The sequence below is a fragment of the Rhinolophus sinicus genome, linkage group LG12 (genome assembly GCF_036562045.2).
Source record: "Rhinolophus sinicus isolate RSC01 linkage group LG12, ASM3656204v1, whole genome shotgun sequence".
Lineage (NCBI taxonomy): Eukaryota > Metazoa > Chordata > Mammalia > Chiroptera > Rhinolophidae > Rhinolophus > Rhinolophus sinicus.
The window spans coordinates 11,619,483-11,638,052 of NC_133761.1; the positions used below are offsets into that span (position 1 = coordinate 11,619,483).

An 18,570-nucleotide genomic window follows, 5' to 3' on the forward strand; every position below is an offset into this window, starting at 1 on the left:
AGGCATTAAACAGTTTCTATTCTGTTTGTGACTTTAATGTGCCTCTTTGTCCTCTGTTGGGAACATCTCCAGCTTGTCATAGCAGGAAAGAGCCTTTCGGTGTCAGTAAAATCAGGGCTTGGATCTTAGCTCTATCACGTACCAGCCCTGAGACCCTCAGCACGTTAGTTAACCCTCCCGAGCTCCAGTTTTTCTATTTATAAAATGGGGATAAAAATAACTAGCTCAGAGGGTTGCTGCACCGTCTCATATTATCTCCCCAACCCGACTGAACCTCTCAGGGGCCAGGCCCTGGTGCTCGTCAGCTTCGGAATCACTTTAATCCTCGCTGCACGGTAGATAGATACTTACCATGGGGTACATTGTGTCCCCCCCAAAAAGATATGTTGGAGTCCTAACCACTGGTATCTGTGACTGTGACCTCATTTGGACATAAGATCTTTGCGAATGTAACCAAGTGAAGATGATGTAATGAGGGTGGGCCCTGATCCAATACGACCAGCGTCTTTATAAGAGAGAAATTTGGACGCAGACTCGTGTCTCATATGAAGACAGACGCACAGGGAGATGGCCACATGAAGGTGGGGTCAGAGCCTGGAGTGATGCATCCACAAGTCAAGGAAAGCCGTCACCACCAGAGCTGGGAAGAGGCCAGGAAGGATTCTTCCTCTATAGGTTTCGGAGGGAGTGTGGCCCTGCTGCCACCTTGATTTCAGACTTCTAGCCTCCAGAGCTGTAGGCGATAAATTGTGGTTGTTTTAATCCAATCGGTCTGGAGTACTTTGTTTCGCAACCCTAGGAAACGAATATAATACTCAGTCAACGTTGTGGAACGTGTGTCTTCGTGTGTAAAACACAGTTTCCTGCCCCAGCAGTCACACTTTAATAGCCTGGCCTCTGGACTTTTTACTTTTTTCTTTCCACTGATTTGTCTCCTTTGCAGACCATCCAGTTTAGATTGCCGACTGATTTTGTACTACTTTGTTATAAAAACCTTCGCTTGTTATGGGAGAGAGTCCTTACATATACCACACTGAAAAGAATCAAGAGTTTTGCCGTCCAGTTTTGTGCATCTCTCAGTAGCAGGAGATGGACCTCTATTTCCTTTAGCATCAATGTGATTCCCAGTGCCCGGAAAAGGCATGAGAGTTCATTGCATCCTTCTTTTTTCTCCTTTCAGCTGGCAAGAAACAGAACCAAATCATAGTGGCTTTAAAAATAAGGAAACGTATGCTCTTGCAGAGCAGGAGCCCCAGGTCCGGGGGGGAGAGCAGGCTCCGAGAGTGTTAATTTGGCGGCTCAGCAAAGTCACTTTCTTCTGTTCATAGGACAGGCTTTGTCCTAAGGCAGGTGTCCTCATGGCCATAAAGAGGGCTGACGACAGCAACTGGGCAGCCAGCTTCCTGTTCACGTCCTGTGGGGTCTCTCTTAAGATCAGGGACATTTTCACCAGAGTCCACAGCAGTCTTCTCTCCGTCTTTGTCGCTTCCCTGACCGAGCCACTGCCAAAGGGGATGGAATTAGGTCATTGGCCCAGACTAACCATCTGAGGGCGAATGAACATTGGCATTTCAACCACTGTGCCCCTCTGCACTCTCCAAAGTAGCAATTCTTACTCATCTTTGGTGGGCAGAATGATGGTCTCCAGATAACAGGTGGTGTGATCAAAAATTATGGTGAATGTTTAAATAAAAAATGTATTACAGTATAAGACACACTGCCATTAATCCCCTTCAGAATACTCCCCCTTCTTCAAACACACTCATCCCATCGTTCTTGCCACTTTCTGAAGCAGTTCTGAAAAGTCCTCTTTCATGAGTGTCTTTAGTTGCGCTGTTGTGGCTGCCTCGATGTCCTGAATCATTTTGACTTTGGGGAAGATCCAGAAGTCACATGGTGCCAGATCCAATGAATAAGGTGGATGAAGACACACTGTAATGTTCTTATTTGACAGAATTGCCATACCAGAAGCGATGTGTGACACGGAGCCTTTCCATTGCGATCACAAAATACAGTGAAAGTTGCTGCCGGGTGCCATCCAATGGAAAGGCAGGGGTTTTCAATATGGGAAGTGGCGTGTCAAACCTTAGTAACGGTGTGTGACAAGTTTTAACTTGTTCGGTGCAGTTGAGTATGAACAACGGTTGAGAGAAGGCATGTTTTAAAGTGTGCTGTAAACCATCCTCCACCAACACATGCTCCGTGTCACACATTGCTTCTGATATACAGCAGTTTCGGTCAAAAGCATTACCGTGTGGCCTCACCCACCTTATTCACTGGATCTGGCACTGTGTGACTTTTGGCTCTTTCCCAAGTTCAAAATGAGTCAGGACATAGAGGCAGCCATGACAGCGCAACTGAAGACACTCACGAAAGAGGACGTCCAGAACTGCTTCAGAAAGTGGCAAGCACGATGGGATGAGTTTGTTTCAAGCGAGGGGGAGTATTTTGAGGGGGATTAATGGTCTTATACTGAAATGAATTTTATTTTTAAACATTCACCGTATTGTTTGATCACACCTTGTATAGCCACATCCGCGAACCTATGAATGTGGTACCTCACGTGACAAGGGGACTTTGCAGATGGGATTCAGTTAAGGATCTTGAGACGAGGGGATTATCCTGGTGGGTCCTGTACAGTCACAAGGGTCCTTTTAGGAAGAAGGATCAAAGTCAGAGAAGATGTGAAGACAGAAGTAGAAGTCAGGAAAGAGAAAAAATGCTGCATTACTGGCTTTGAAGGTGGAGGAAGGGGCCCTGAGCCAAGGCATGCAGGCTGCCTCAAGAAGCTGGAAAAGGCCTGGAAACAGATTTCTCCCTTAGAGTCTTCAAAAGGAACAGAATCTTTCTGACACCTTGGTTTTAGCCTGGTGAAACTGATTTTGGACTTCTGACTTCTAGAACTGTAAGATAATAAATGTGTGTTTCTTTACGCCACTGAGGTGATGGTGATTTATTACAGCAGACATAGGAAACTCATACACCATCGTTTCTCGAGGCTGACCTTGAATCAGTATAGACCTTTTCTAATGCAGTAAGAATCTCATATTTATTTCTATTTATTTTGCATCTCCAATAGTGTGCCCATAGAAGATACATAGATATTTACGGATTAAACAAAAGACAAACGCAGTTCCTGGGCCTGCCTCCAGGTATAGCCAGCCTGACGATTTGCTCTTAAAATGGTAAATGTTGATTCCTTCATTCATCACTCGTGCTTGCGTGCAGGGCGCACAAAATCAGGCAAGATCTTGTCCACACTCACAAGCTGCTGACTGGGTCTCAACTGGACATTTGATTTCCATAAATACTCTCACTGTCAAATCGGAGCTCTTCCAGATGTCTGCTCTGTCTTTGTAGCTAAAGCCAGTTTCCTCTGAAGCTTTTTCAAACCTGCTGATTTTTTTTTTTTTAAGCTTTAGCAAGGGTCAGGAAGAGCATAAGGCGTTGTTAAGCAGATCCACAGAGAGTGCTATTTTTAGGGTGCCCCATGTTGCCCAGATCAGCAGTAATTCTCACGGATGGGTCCCAGGGTCCATGGAGCATGTCATCTGCCTATCTCGTGCCCTTGTGCCCAGCTGGACAGAGACACGGCTGTTTGGAAGATTTCCTTGCGGTTCTTTGTTTCCTCCTCTCTCGGGGTTTCCTGTGCTGCAGAGGCCCAGTGGTAGAGCACACGCAGCATGTTTAGAAACTGCTTGTTATCATACTGTACATAGTTCAGCTGTTTCTGGAAAGCCATGGGCTCTCCTGGGGGGCTAGGGGGTGGGGATAAATGGCCATCTATGGGAAATATCTGGGAAGGAGACAGAACTAATGGATCAGAGAAATAGGATGAGGTAAACGAGCTTGGAGGTGATCTTTGTCAACCATAGACTTCTCTTCTGAGGAAACGGAGGCTTAGATCATCAGTAAAACAACTGTGTACCACTTAGTTCTCTGCAGTACCGGGTTTCCCCCAAAATAAGACCCAGCCGGACAATCAGCTCTAATGCGTCATTTGGAGCAAAAATTAATATAAGACTCGGTATTATATTAATTTTATATATTATATAAGTAAAATATAGTAAAATAAGACCGGGTCTTATATTAATTTTTGCTCCAAAAGACGCATTAGAGCTGATTGTCCGGCTAGGTCTTATTTTTGGGGACACACGGTGGCTTAGCAAGGATCGGAGCTCAAGCTCCTGGTACCAGTTTGACAGTTCTAGGCTCGAGAACCAAAAGTAGGGAGCTGGGCTGTAAAGCCCTAACACCCATCTATAACAGTGTGTAAGTAAGTTAGGTTAGCAGCGTGTTCTAGGCTCTCGGCTGTGCCCCTTCCACTCTCCCTTTGTCTGTAGCAAGTACCATATGCTGAATGGTTAAATGCATAGGGTCTGGAGGTTCATCCTGCGTCGGAATCCCACTTACTAGCAGTATGACCTTGAACAAATTACGTAAGGAACTTTCCCTATCTCTGAAATGGGAGTGATAATAATTCCAGCACAACTTGGAGAGTTGTGAGGATTAAATGAATTCATATGGGCAAAGCAGTTATCCCAGGGCCTTGCTCCATATGAACCACTCGCCGTCCCTTGACCTTAGACACCCCTCTGCAGCATTTTAGATGACTGCATGCTATTTCATTGTGTGGCTGCCTTGCATGGTTTATTTTACCCGCTTCCTATAGTGCAGTTTTGTTTCCAGTTTTTACTGTTGTGAACAACATTTCCATGACTATCCTCATAGGTAAGGATTTGCTCTCTCATCCTTGATTATTTCCTCAAGTTAAATTTCTAGGAGGAGAATTGCTGGGTCAGAGGGAACGTGTTTTTAAGGCTTTTTTTTGATAGATACCGCCAAGTTTTCATCCAGAAAAGCACTATTTTACCACTGCTTCCAGCAGTGAATGAGTGTGCCAATTTCCTTGCATGGCCAGGTTATTAACTTTTAATCAAATGAAGGCCCAGGGAAAATAGGAGCTATTTCCCTGGGGATAATGTGTTCCTTGTCCTTCTTGTAAAGCAATAAAAGCTTAAGAGAACCTGAAGGGAGCCCCCAAGGTGAACTGCTCGTGTGAGAACAGCGCCCTCTACTGGTTTTCCCTGGCGGAGAGGTGTGAGCTGGGTGGGGGTAGATAGTCAACTAATTCCTGAGAGAAGCTGCAGGTGCAGGAACTAAAGGGCAACATTTTGTAGACTTCCAGCCATTTAAACAGTCTCAGTGACATTTAGTTCTTGCTCAAGTTCTTTCATAGCTGTGCTTCTCAATGGGAACAGGGAGGGGTTGGGGTGCTTTGATTTCCCAGGGAACACATTTTTGGATGTCATGTATTGGGGGGGCTGCTACTGACTTCTGTTAGATAGAAGCCAGGGATTCTGCTAAACATGCTACGATGCACAGGACAGTCCCCCAACAAAGAATAACCTGGCTCATATGTCAGTAGTATTAAGAAACCCCGTTTCAGAGGAATGTGAGAATACCTCTCAGAAGGCTTCTCTTTTCAGACTAAAAATATAGAAATATGAACATATAATATACATCACTATTATTACTAATTTTTTTTTCAGTTCTGGAAACCTGTGAGTTTTGCAGAATAAAATGGGAAAAGGTGGAACTGAAACAACCCACTGGCATTTCTGGAAGAGAAGGCTGAGGGGAACATACAACCCGTAATAATGTCATGAGGACTAATAAGGGAGGGAATTTTTTCCTGTTGACTTTGTTAAACCTGCCATAAATTCCTGTGGCTTTCCCTTGAAGGCCTTGTCTGTTAAAAAAAAATAGTGCTTTATTTGGTACTTTCCCCCCCTGATTTCATGATCCTCAGTATTTTCGTAACATTTATAATTGTGCTGTCCAGGGCTCAGTGCAGAATTACCATCTGTAGTTACAATTTGCTCCTCCCTCCCTCATGCCCAAGTAAATGCTGATTCAAGCACTGTTTCTAAGGGGGAAGGAAGGGAATTTCAAAACTAATCTTAGAAAAGGGTGTGCCTGAAGGGAAAAGTATGACAAGAATTTGGGGAAAATCAAACTGAATTGCAATTTACTTCAACATCTGCTGGGTTTGTGGGCCTCTTTCACCGGTGTTACCCAAAGCCACGAAAAAATGCTCTGTTACTTCATTTTGCTTTAGTCTCTCTATTCTCGGAAATACTTGTATGTGTCTTGAAACAATTAGCTGGAGTGGCCTTATTAGACGTTCTAAATAATGCTAAGAGGATTATTTTTCCAGAAGTGGAAGGGGGGAAAAAAAGCTACAGCTTTTCCCTAAATATCAGATACTACTTTGATCATCTTCCTTGGGAAGTAATTTTCAGACTGTGGGTTATTGACCATTAGTGCATTGTAAAATCAAATTGTGGGTCACAATTAGCATTTAAAAAAAAGTCAGAATAGGAAATATTGGAGGGTATTGTATATAGTAAAAGTACCTTTTGTTTTAGTGATTATATAAAAATATGTCACCGTGTGTGTGTGTGTGTGTGTGTGTGTGTGTGTGTGAAGTCTGAAAGACAGTGGCTTAGGTTTTATAACGTGGTGAAATCTGGCTTGTTTTTGAATTCTTTCATTCTCTCTCAAACATTTCAATGATTGTGGCTCGTCTCCCGTCTTTAGCTTTGCCTCTGTTGCCTTTCAGGTGGTACCAGGGAGATTGGCTCCGCCCTGACCAGGATGTGCATGAGGCACAGAAGCATAGAGGCGAAGCTGAGGCAGTTTTCGAGGTAAGGAACACATTTCCCCCAGGTCTCAAACAGCCTTGCAGATCTCAGGTTAAGGAAGGGGGCTGTGTGGCGTACCTCGCCTGAAGTGGCACTGCTTTCCCCATCGCATTTAAATCCCCACAACCCACCTGTCATCACAGCCCATCACTCTCCTCACTCAATGACCAGGTATTTGTTGAGCATCTGCTATGTGCCAGGCACTGGTCTGGGCTCTGGGGAGACAGTGGACGAGCAGATGGCTGGGTCCCTGCGCTCGTGGAGGCTATACCTGCCTTTAGGATCGTCTCTGTGCTCCTGTGTGTCTGTCCTCCGGCTCTGTCGGTGTCAGGGCCAGTGCATTCTGCTGAGGCCCTTGGGTCCCCCACACCCCAAAGGAGCCTTTGAAGGGGAGCTGCTGTTGGAGAGTGAGGCATCCCTGCCATCGCGTTACCTGTGTGCTCCCTCTAAACCCACCGCGGAGGACAGTGGTAGCTCACAGCGCCTTCCACACTGCCAGCCTCTTGTCTGTTTTACCAGCATCCAGAGTGGGTCGAAATGGCTGGCAAGGGGATTTAGAGTCACCGTGTTCAAATGAGAGTGGACGTTCTTCCTAGCAGATCAACATAACTCAGCAGTTTCGCACTGCTCTGCTTTATGGATACCAAGTTGTATGAGTGGCTGCTAAAGTGAAATGCCTCTGACACTCCTGGCAGAGCCACCACGGGAGGCAGCAGAACACAGTGGGAGGCAAGAGAACATAGAGGGAATCACCTAGTCTTGGAGACAGCTAATCCTGGGTTCAAATCCTGGGATGGCCATTTACATGCTGTAACGTTGACTAGGGTCTCAGCCCCCTGTAAAATGGGATAATAATCTCTAATGGATTCTTGTAAAGACTAATGAAATGTCCATGTGTTTACAGCAGAAAGCAGCTGGTGCAGCAGGTGATAAAATCTAGCTCCCTTCCCTCCTCCTCACACCTGGACAGTGCTTCCCGACTCACACACGCCACCTTGTTTTATCCTCAGGCCAGTCCCATGGCACCTCTCACCCCATTTTAGTTATGAGGAGACAGCGATTCAATAGCCACTGTTTATTGAGCACCTACTATGTGCCAGGCACTGCCTTAGGTATATGGGATAGAGTGGTGAATAGGACCACACCCTGCTCCATGGCACTTACGCTCTAGACACTAAATTAACCTGATGTAACATCAGGCAGCAACAAACAACACAAGGCGAAACACACGGAATTAGGGGATGGTTGGCCTGATGGGTATTTAATTAGGGAGTGACTCTCTTCAGAACAAAGCTTTGAATAGTGTCCTGGACAAAGTAAGGGTGTGAGCTGCGCTGATGGCTGAGGAAGTATGTGTGCGGGAGGGAACTGCACACGAACCCTGATCGGAAAAAGAGGGAATCATACCAAGACTGTAAAGGTATTCAGGAGGCCCAGTACCAAAAAGCAGTCTGAGGACACCTTCTTAGTGGTTCTCACCAATGCAATTTAAGCAATTTATGGGCATTTTCTAATTTTTCTACAACAGCTCATGTAGGAATGGGCCAATTATTCTTCCGTTGCACAGACGAAAAACCGTGGGTTCCATGACTTACATGGTTGGTCTGTGTGGGGAGCCACCTTTCCAGGTGTCTAAATGTTGTCTGTCTGGGAGACTGCACAGAATGCAGGTGTGCACCTGGAGACACCTTCACCCCTCCAACCCAGGAGCTGGCCATCCAGCTCCTCTTTCCAGGCTGCCCACGATTCGCCTACATTTGTGACTTATAATCCCGAACGCACATCAGAATCGTGGGTCTAAAAATATAGTAAGATGGGGGCCCCACCCTCAAAGTCTCTATGAGCTGTGGGGTGAGGCCCAGGTGTCTTGACCTTTTTGAAGTTCTCCTTTTTGAAGGTACATCTGTTGTTCAGCCAGAGGGTGGCCCCACTTGTCTGCAGCCTTGCTTGTTCATACGAGCATTGGAATATAAATAGAGCAATAAGAGAGAGCACTTCAGCCAGTCACATTTCTAGCTTCTTAACTGTCATTGAAAAGCGTCCTGCAAACAAGATTGTCAGGGGATTTGGATGAGAACTTGGGGTTAGCATGCTGTCTTGTCTCGCTTCAGGTGACCATGAGTCAGGTATGTTTTGACAACCACGTGTAAATCTTGACCACAGAAAGTATCTGTTTAACGTCTCCTTTTCCTTCTCTTTTGGTAAAAGTGCTTTAATCGATTGTCTGATAAACCCACTTCAAGAACAGATGGAAGAATGGAAGAAAGTAGCAAACCAGCTGGATAAAGACCACGCGAAAGGTACAGGGACAAGCCGTCTAACACATAGTGGCTCTCTGAGAAAAGCTGTGGGATAGTGCTGGATGCTGCCTGGTGCCTCTGCTGGGTTTATCGGTGTCACCCAAGGCCCCCCCCCCCCCATTCCTGCTTCTCCTGCAGACGTTTCAGTGTTGGAGGAAAGGAGCCGAAAATGATCCCATGGCAGGACTCAGTGCTGGGTTTTTTGACGTGAAACATTACTCAGCAGCTGATAACCTGATGGCTTGGTGGCATTAATTGTGATCAACTGATTTAGAAGTGAATTGTCACACCAGGCTTAACTGCCAAAGATTCATACTTAAGGCATTGCAGCATATTTTAAAAACTAAACCTTTAATGAGAGAAGCTAATCTTGGGTCTCCTTGCCCAGAAATGGCCACTTTCTTGGCATATGCCGTCAGCCAGTGTCTTAGTACCTCACATACCAGGCTTTCGGGACAAAACGGCCCAGACAGACACCACCCCTGTCAGTTTTCCTGGTGGGGGTGCCAGCCGTGTGGAAGGGGCAGGAGACATTGCTCCAAGGATCATACGAGCTTCAGGAAGTGCTGGAGAGGCAAAGCATGTGGGTTGATCTGAGGGGATAAAACTGGAAAGAAAGGGTTGGCAAACAGGCGATCCCAAGAGCATATGAGTGAGAGCCTTGTAGGTGGAAGGCGGTGGAGGGAATCGTCGGGAATAACTAAGGGAATGGGTCGAGAGGGCAATTAATTGAATATGAGGGCAGCAGAGGAGACAAGTGCCATAGGGGACTGTCATTTTGGATGTCCATGTTTGGAGAAAGTCCAGGAGTGGGCGTGGACTGGTGGGGGAAGAAGAAGTGGTTGGCGGGGGCTGTGGGTGATTGGGGCTGCTCCTCTGTGGTGTCACAGCGTCCGGCCTCAGTGTGAATGCGAAAGTAAGGCAGCTGGGTCTTTCCCCTGTGCTGTAGTCTGAGGCCCTCTTTCCTAAATTGTAACATCTGGCCAGCAGCATCTTGCCACATGAGTCCTTGGGGGCCTTGGAGAAGTAAATAACATTGAACACATTTCCTGATATCTGAGCAGAGATTTTTGAATTGAAAAATTTTCATTTTTAGTAAAATATTCCCAAATGATACCTTTCCTCAATGCTGGTATGAATGAGTAGGGAAAGACCACAGTCCATTTTATTGTTTTTCACATTCGTCGTACCTCTGCTCTAAAATGTCATCATAAGATTGTTATCATGATATTCCGATAAAGCTATCTATTATACGTCACAGTGTGTGCTTTCTGTGATGAAGGTAATGGCTGTTCCCAAAATATTTTCTGTTGAGCATAGTGGTAAAACGATTCAATATTCTGCTTTCTCTTAGAATATAAAAAAGCTCGCCAAGAGATAAAAAAGAAGTCTTCAGATACACTGAAACTGCAGAAGAAAGCAAAAAAAGGTAACTCAACAAATTCTGTGGTTTTAATAGTGTTACTTCAGGAAAATGAACATGTGCTTGAGTTGTCTTTGAAGCAGGGAATTCAGTTCAGATTTCCTTAGCCCAGGAGAGCAGACAGGAGCAAATAAAATCCATCTGAATTAAAGTTCAGGTGCCGACTATGTATTAATTTGAGGCCCTTGCAGAGTTGTACTTGACTTGTTCCCTCCCCCCACCTTTGTCCCCAAAATTTGACAGTTGCCATGCTTATTGTGCATTATAATGACACCTATACATTTCTTGGAAGCCTTGGGATCATGCACAAAAGCCTTTATGCAAATGGTCTATTGTAATTATTGCAGAAATTATGTCATTTTCTCCTCCATCTTTCATAGGCTATAATCTTCGAAACCCTTTATTAAGTCTTATGAGAGTGTTAGAAATGGCTGCAGTGGGAGCCAGGACTCATTGCGAATGGGGAGCTGTTTCATGTGTTCACGAGGGCGGGAGCTTGATGAGGAAAAGCAGACCAGTCAAGATGCCCCTCCTCTCGCCTCCGGGCTTTACTGTGGCTCATGAACCAGTTCACTGTCAGACGCGTGGCCTGGCTTTGCTGTTCCCACATGGACGGGGAGTTTGAAGAGAAAGCTCCAGCTACACCCACTTGGCGAGCATTCGTAACATTTTCCGAAGACGTAAAATGTAGGGACCCTCTCTTGAACTTGAGAAAGTGACATTCCTTCCATACTATTCTTCTTGATACCAAGATTTTTCAAAATTGGCTGCATCACAGCCGATAAAATGGTCTTTTTCCCATCGGGTTTCTCTGTGGGTTACGTTTAGCATTTATTTGGGACAACGATCGTTGTAGGTAGAAATCCCCAAAACCAAATTTCCTCTTTCCTAAACAAGCAGTTTTTACTTAGGATAAACCTTTGGAGAGATGGCTTGGTTTGGTGGGAGAAAGGTGAGGATAGGACAAAGTTCTCAAACCTTGGCCTGTCTGGAAAATGTTCCCCTCCAGTTCTTACAAAAACCGTAAGATCATTTCAAGATAAAGGCAGCAGAATTTTCACCCATGATCCTATTTTCTGTTAGTATTAGCTCCAGTTTTTTCTGTTGGATGTGTTTTCCTGGTCTTGGTGGTTCAAAATTACCTTCTATCTAACGAGGGTACCCCTGGCAAGCATTTGACAAGTAGTAGGGTTTGTGACCAGTAACATTTTAGTGAGTCTAGTGGTAAATGCAAATAAAACTGCCACCATATTCCATCGAATCTGAGGCCCCATGGAAGAACAGGCTGGTAAACATTGGGAGCTGAGTTCTACCTAATTCAACTTGGCAGCTTTGAAATAGAGATTATGGGTTTAGAGGGTCCAGTGAAGACGCTTACAGCTTGGCAAATGTTTGGGAGTTTGGTGAAAAGGAAGAGGTGAGAACAAGTAGCTATATTCCCTTCACTCCTCCAGACCTCTCTTTTCAGAGGCCTTAAGTTCTTGGCTGCAGTGATAATCCTTTTATCTGAATTCTGCACGGAGGCCGAAATAGTCCCCGTCTGTCAAAAGTCACCAGCGTTGTCCAATTAGCAGAATTGGGACCTGCAGGGGAAGCCTGGTAGGTTGATTGCCATGCAACACAGAAAGGAAGTTTCTGGCAGTTAGACTTGCCCAGCACTGGCTCAGGCTGCCCAGAGAGGATAATGAGCTCCCCATCACGGCGCCAGATAGAAAGATTCAGGACACGGAGGGTGCTGGACTGTGTAACGTGAAGAGATGCTGCTGGTCCTGAGACTGGGGAATAACCGGCATTTAGTTGTGAGGTTTCTCTCCAGGCACTTGGCCCTGAAGCCTGAGACAGTGGAGGCTGTGATCAGGGGTTTCTCAAATGTCCATCTTTTCGGCCTCAGCCACGTATCTAGCAGTCGCAGGCACCATATCCTTCACGGTGGTCATGATGATGTACTAACATCTACAAGCCAAATCAGATAAGTAATTTGGAATATTCCGGATGATTTCCTAGTTATTCCAGGAAAGTTTTTATTTCTTTCATTTATTAAAAAACAAAAAGAAAAATAAAACAAAACAAAAAACCTTTTCCCTAAAATATGTAAGTGCATTTTTTTTTTTTTTAATACCAAGTGCTCCTATTTGTGTATTTCTGGGGTGAATGAAGCCTTCTAGAAGGGACCGGAGTTATCATTCTGAGTGAATGTTTGTGATGGCGTGCGCTTCTACAAGCTGCATGGCCTGAGAATGGACTAGAAATGCTGCAAGTTAAGGGCCAGAAGAAATCTTCTTATTTGAGGCTTCCAGTTAGTTTGGGTCTGGTTAGCTGAGGTTTCCTGTTTTGCTAGAAGCCTCTCCATTTGTTTCATCTCCTTCAAGTGGTAGCTTCCTGTACTCTTGGCTTATAAAGTGATAGGAGTTCCTTGGAGATTTCCACAATGTACTGGATAGACAAATGCTTTGGATACTTTTTTCTTTTTTTTTTTTATGTTCTGATGGACCTGAATCTCATTTATAGATCCAAATAATCACTTTCTTTTTAATATGTTTTCAGAAGACTATCGAGAACCTTTCTGCCATGCCTTTTTTCAGAAACCGATCTTTGATCTAAAAATTCTTGTCTTTTTTTTCAAAATGTCAAATGCCTTTGTGCCTTTCAACATGGTTTTAGCACTGCCCTGGACATCGGCAGACACCCACAGATGTCATGTTTGTGTGTGACTAATTTACCTTAATTCTCACTCTACACATATCATTTTCTGTTACATTCTTTCTTTGACTCTTTTTTCTATAATATAAAGAGTGATCATTTTTAATGTATAGGTATTTAAATATTACCGTCAAAAATACAAATTTTGTTTGTTTGTGGTTAGACTTTATCTCAAAATCATTTTAAAACTACTTGGCATATGCTCCAGCTGTGGGTGAATATACCTTTTTTTGTGGAAGGCAGGTTATTGAACACCTCCTAGCAGTAAACAGTAGGCAGGGAGTTGGGGGCTGGAGAGACCCTCATCGCCCTCCGAAAAGTACCAGGCTAGCAGTGCCCAGGGCTAGAACACAGAGCAGAGCCGACCTTGTTGACAGGTGAGGGGACAAGAAAAAGGCGACGGGAAGTTGGGGAAGTGGTATGGAGCTGACCCAATAGCCCCAGTCTCTGAATAGCATCTCTTGAGCCCTACCTTGCTGCTAGATACCAGCTGATGGCCTTTGGGGTCCTGGAGTTGGTCATAACCCATCTGGGGAAGTCAGAGAGGACTGAATGTGGGGAAAACTTGGTTTCCCTACTTTGGCCACCTTACTATACAAAATCAGCACCCTTATTTCTCACTTAATGCTCATATTATTAATTTAAATTAAAAAATTAACTATGGTAAAGCCTTCTGTTTCAATTTGTAACTACTAAAAGCTTATCAGGGGGCTTTCTTTGAGGGAGAGACCTGGAACGTTTTAACATGTTAACTCTTAAGCCTGACATTCAAATAGTTGAATCTATCATTTTTCACCACAGGGTGTAAAGCTACTATTATAAACCTAATAAACAGACTCATAGAGTTCCAGACTAGCATATCATTTGCTTTCCTACTAAAATTTTAAGTTCTTTCATCTTTTATTTTCATTTCCATCACAGCTTAAACTTCGTATCCTAGGTTTTTCTGGTTACATTAGGATACATTACCCTTGCAAGGTTTTCTTCTAAATGCTCTTAACTGGCTTTTTATGGGAATGCATTCTTCATCTCTCTTTTTCAAAACCTTGCTGTAGTCTCTCAGGGTGATGACGACCAACTAGGAAGGTTTCTGTTTAGTTGAGAAGGAAAGCATATTAGCGAGTCAGGGAAGGGAGTGTGGATGTGGGTTCAGTCGCCCTCCTGTAAAATCCGGTGGCAAGCCATGTGGACTGGTTGGCACGTGAAAGAAAGGTAAGACTGCTGCTCGAATACCAGTTTGACTTTATGATTTTCCTTTTTGTGTCAATTGTGTATATCCTGCACTTTGTCACCGTGTGCCCTCCTGCCAGTGGATGCTCTCGGTAAGTGTACCGTCCGGATCTCTGGTGGCTGGTCACCGTGTGGTCCTTGCTGTGGGCTTTCTGTGATTGTCAGACCTCTGCTAGTGGCCCCAGCCCTCCTACCAGCTCAGAACAATCAATGGTGTCTACTTAATTTCCCATAACTCTAAGCAAAGTGTGTGTGCGTGTGTTTCGATCATTTTCTTTCATGGATGTTTGTGGCCCTTTACAGGGTTAGCACAACATTTTAAGAGCCTTTGCATTCATCATAATTCAGTATTAGACTCATGGAAAGAAGAAATACACAGTGATTTAAACCCTGCTTTTGACAGGAAATAAACATATTAAAAAATACATATATATCTAAGTGCAGATATATATGTATGTATGTATTTATATCATGAACAAATCATGTGCAGCTCCCGTAACTAACGCCCCCAAATAATTCCCAAATCAGATTTGGTTGTATTAAGCTTGCAAACTATCTTTTAACTTTGTCTTCCCCCTGGGACCAGAGAGTTCTTTTCAAAACCAGTAATCCATTTTAAAAAAATCAAAACCACAGTATTTCTTATTTCAGCAGAGTTTATGAAATGGTTCATTTCAGAGGTTCCGGATCTTCAAATTCAATAATCAAAGTGATTCGTCTTGACTGAGTGTTGGACCTCGTTCTGTGGGTGATTTTGCTGGTACACCTTCAAGTCGCGTTTGGCATCTCGTGGCTGCCCTGTGTCTCAGGAAGGCCTGTCTGTGAGGTGTCCATGTGGCTTCCTTGCTTGAGAGTCCTCTGAGCGTTTGTGCCAAACAGCTCCAAAGTGGTGTTTGAATTGGATTCTGGGTCTACAGCAAACCCAAGCCACCCAGGTCTGCCCGACAGGTGGGGCCAGGATGGCCGCTGTCGTGGGGGACACAGCTCTGCCTCACCTTCCCCTCATGGTGACTTTGGGCCCGTTGTTCCCCAGCTTTAAACACAATGATCCTTTCTAGTCCTCAGTGTTGTGGTTGTGAAACAGCTTGAACAGTTTTTAGTGTGCCTTTGGAAGGAAGGTAAGACAGCCACTTATTTTCTTCTTGTGGTAAAATTCCTATAATGTGTAAAATTCACCATTTTAAAGTGTACATGTCAGTAGCTTTTAGCACAGTCAGTATTGTGCAGTCATTTCCACCATCTAATCTCAGAGCATTAGCGTCACACCCAAAAGACACCCCCGGCCTGGTAAGCAGTCCCCGCCCCCTTTCCTCTCCCTCCAACCCCATTGCTGAGGGAACATGGGACATCATGCTGCAGTCCAAGACCTTACACAGGTGTGCATCTTCCCTCTTCCACCTTCCCTCAGGTGCAGGATTAGGCCGAGGTGAGCAGGTACCCCGATCATGGCCTTTTTATCACATTAAAGACTTGACTTTCAGGACTCTCTTAAGCCCTTGAAGATTTCTTGGCTTCTAGAGAATTCCACCATGACGGTGTACATTTGGATTAGATGGTGGCCCAACTAGACACCAAGTTAGCAAGTGTCTTCTACTCAGGCAAGAGATGACAGTGGCCAGGTCCCAGGGAAACGGCCACAGGGCTAGAGAGCTGTTTCACAGAAATGCAAGGAAAGGAGGAAGCTGCAGGAGGGGCCGGGGTCTGGGTCCGCAGCCAGCCGGGTGGTGGAGGGGGGAGTGTTTCTTTAACTACAGAGCAGGACTCAGCTCAGTGACATGAGGATTCTCTGAGACACGTGTGGCGAGCCTGGGACAGTTTCTGGTTGTTCTCCGAGCTGTCTTGTCTTATTCTTTGCTTGGAGAAACAGCGGATTGCTCAGGACCAGGAAACCTTGTTGATGAAACTCCCACCTGTAGCGAAAGAACTATAAGGATCTTTCAAATTTCTGTCCACCAAAGAGGACCTCTAACTGAAAGCTCATCCTTCAAAAACCCACTGTCCCTACCTGCATACTGTCCCCTGCTGAAGTGCCCAGTGTTAGGAGGACAGCTGCAGAGACCTGCGCGGCCGCTGGTGGCACCTGACACCTTCCAGGTCCTTGTTGCGTGCTGGGTATTGTGCTGAGTGCTTCAAACGAATGAGTTCATTTGGTGTCACAACAACCATGTGAGTGGGACCAACTATTCTTTACGTCTCACAGAGGAGTGGAAACTGAGGCACGGCGTGTTGAAAGAATAACAGAAATTGGGTTTGTTTGGAAAATTATTAAGTCAAAAAGCCTCCTTTACCTGATTACATCTATCTTTTGATTTGTGCTGGTTTTCACTTTGGGGAACCGATTAAAAACTACCACAAGTGATGAAGGGCAGGAGAAGACTTATGTAGGGATAATAAGGAGAGCTGCCTTTTGGTCGGAAAAGGACGTTTTTCATTCCAAATTCTAATCCCTAGCCTCACCTTGCATGTCCATCTCAGTATTTATATCCTGTATTCCACTATTTATGTCCCATATTTCATGGACTCTAAGATGCCATCAATTGCAAGATGCATTGTGATTTTTCTGGACCACGAAAAATGGAAAAAAAAATCCCGATTAAACTATGATGACATACCATTGATTGCAGGACACATCTTGATTTGTGAGGTATAAAAATGTGAAGAAGTGAGCCTCTTCAGAGTGAAATACAGTGTTTGTGTGCCAGGGGCAGATGGAAGTCATTTTGACGGATTCGAACAGCTTCCTCATATGTCTCTCTCAGGAAAAGAAGTGGCTGTGGTGGTTTTTCTGACACAGTGGTCCTGGCCCAGTGTGTTCTGGGTTTGTTCTCCTTTGGAAAGCCCTCACTGAGCCTGAGAATGGTGTCGGGCTTGGTTCAGCCATGAGGCTCAGGGGTGGGATGCAGTGTGTGTATGGAGAGGCGGGCAGGTCCCAGAGAATGCTGATCACACCTGACTGGCTTTTTAAATCGGGCCATTACCACGTGGAATGTTTAGCTTCTGACATCTTGTTCCCTGGGTGTATGTTTGCTGTATGCGTGACGCTACAAAGAATGTGGGACTTCTGAACAAGAAAGACGTAGGGCTGGAGTCTGGCTGGTCCCCACGCCGAGCTGGTGGCCCTTTGCGAGCCACTTAGCGCTCCCTCAGTCTGTGTTCCCCTCTGTCCAAAGGCAGTATTAATTGCTGCCTTGAACATTTATGTAAAGATTAAAGAAAATAGAGTGTAAATGTTGGGAAGACATGGGATCTTCCTTTTATTCCAGAAAGCTTTGTAAACTCTCCCTACTTAATTAAAAAAAAAAACCCCCAAAAAAAAACAACAACAAAAAAAACACCAAACAAGAAAACAAAAGAAAAAGCAAAAAACTCAAATCCTTTCTCTTTTAAGGGTGCTAATTTGGCCTGTGACATGGTGCCCATTAATGGTGTGTGGCCCTGGGAGCATTTTCTCTAAAAAAGAAAAGTCATATGATTTCCCCTGGGGCAGTAAAGGGCTCCTGGCTTTTGTTCATCAGAATTCTCCAGTATGAATATAACCAAGACCTAGAAATGGGCGGTGGAAAGAAAATTCTTAAGACTGAGATGACTTAGATTTTATAAAAAAGGTCACAAACAGCTTTTTGCTCAGGAATTTTATCTGGAAAGCCCATTTAGTCACCCCCTTCCTTCTTTTGGCTGCTTGGCCATCCTGGAATTTGCTGGTTTTATGGTGTTAGGCCGTTTAAGGGCATGATGGTTGAGGCCATTGAACAAACTCAGGTCAAGTTATTCTAGCTGTGCCTCATGTGTTCGCAAATATGTGAGTACCTGTCTCCCAGGCAAGTGTGCTGGGTGAGAAGATACAGTGCTGAGCAGAAACACTGTTGGGGCTTCCTGATCCTTGGGGGAGACTGACATCACTCAAAGAACTAGAGAAATAAAGGTGAAATTAGTCCTGGGAGGAGTGTTGTGAAGGAGACGTATACGGAACTTCCAAGCTCATGTAACAGAATCCTAATCTGAGAGAGTTCAAGGGAGGCTTGCGTGAAGGACTGAGAACCTGTAGGATGAACAGGCTAGGCGGGTGGGATGGAGCCCAGACCCTGGAGAAGGAGGAGGGAAGAGGGGAGAGAGTGCTGTAAGGAGCACGAGGCTTCAGGGACGTGAGCCGACCCATGTATGCCTTGCAGGGCAGGCCACGTTAAGGACATTGGACTTTTTTTGAAAGAAA

At 44.9% G+C, this 18,570-nt stretch overlaps 1 protein-coding gene across 16 annotated transcripts in view; it reads left to right on the top strand.

The window, feature by feature from the left end:
* Positions 1 to 18,570, top strand: part of MTSS1 (MTSS I-BAR domain containing 1) — a 150,625-nt gene that overhangs the window by 112,466 nt on the left and 19,589 nt on the right. For 8 of the 16 annotated variants that reach the window (XM_019720913.2, XM_019721123.2, XM_019721049.2 and 5 more), the window contains exons 4-7: positions 6,626 to 6,710; positions 8,916 to 9,007; positions 10,362 to 10,436; positions 14,441 to 14,452. In XM_019720913.2, the coding sequence (XP_019576472.1) occupies positions 6,626 to 6,710; positions 8,916 to 9,007; positions 10,362 to 10,436; positions 14,441 to 14,452 (264 nt within the window). The remainder of the gene's footprint in view (positions 1 to 6,625; positions 6,711 to 8,915; positions 9,008 to 10,361; positions 10,437 to 14,440; positions 14,453 to 18,570) is intronic. The other 8 variants (XM_074316248.1, XM_019720985.2, XM_019721421.2 and 5 more) reach the window with 1 other exon arrangement.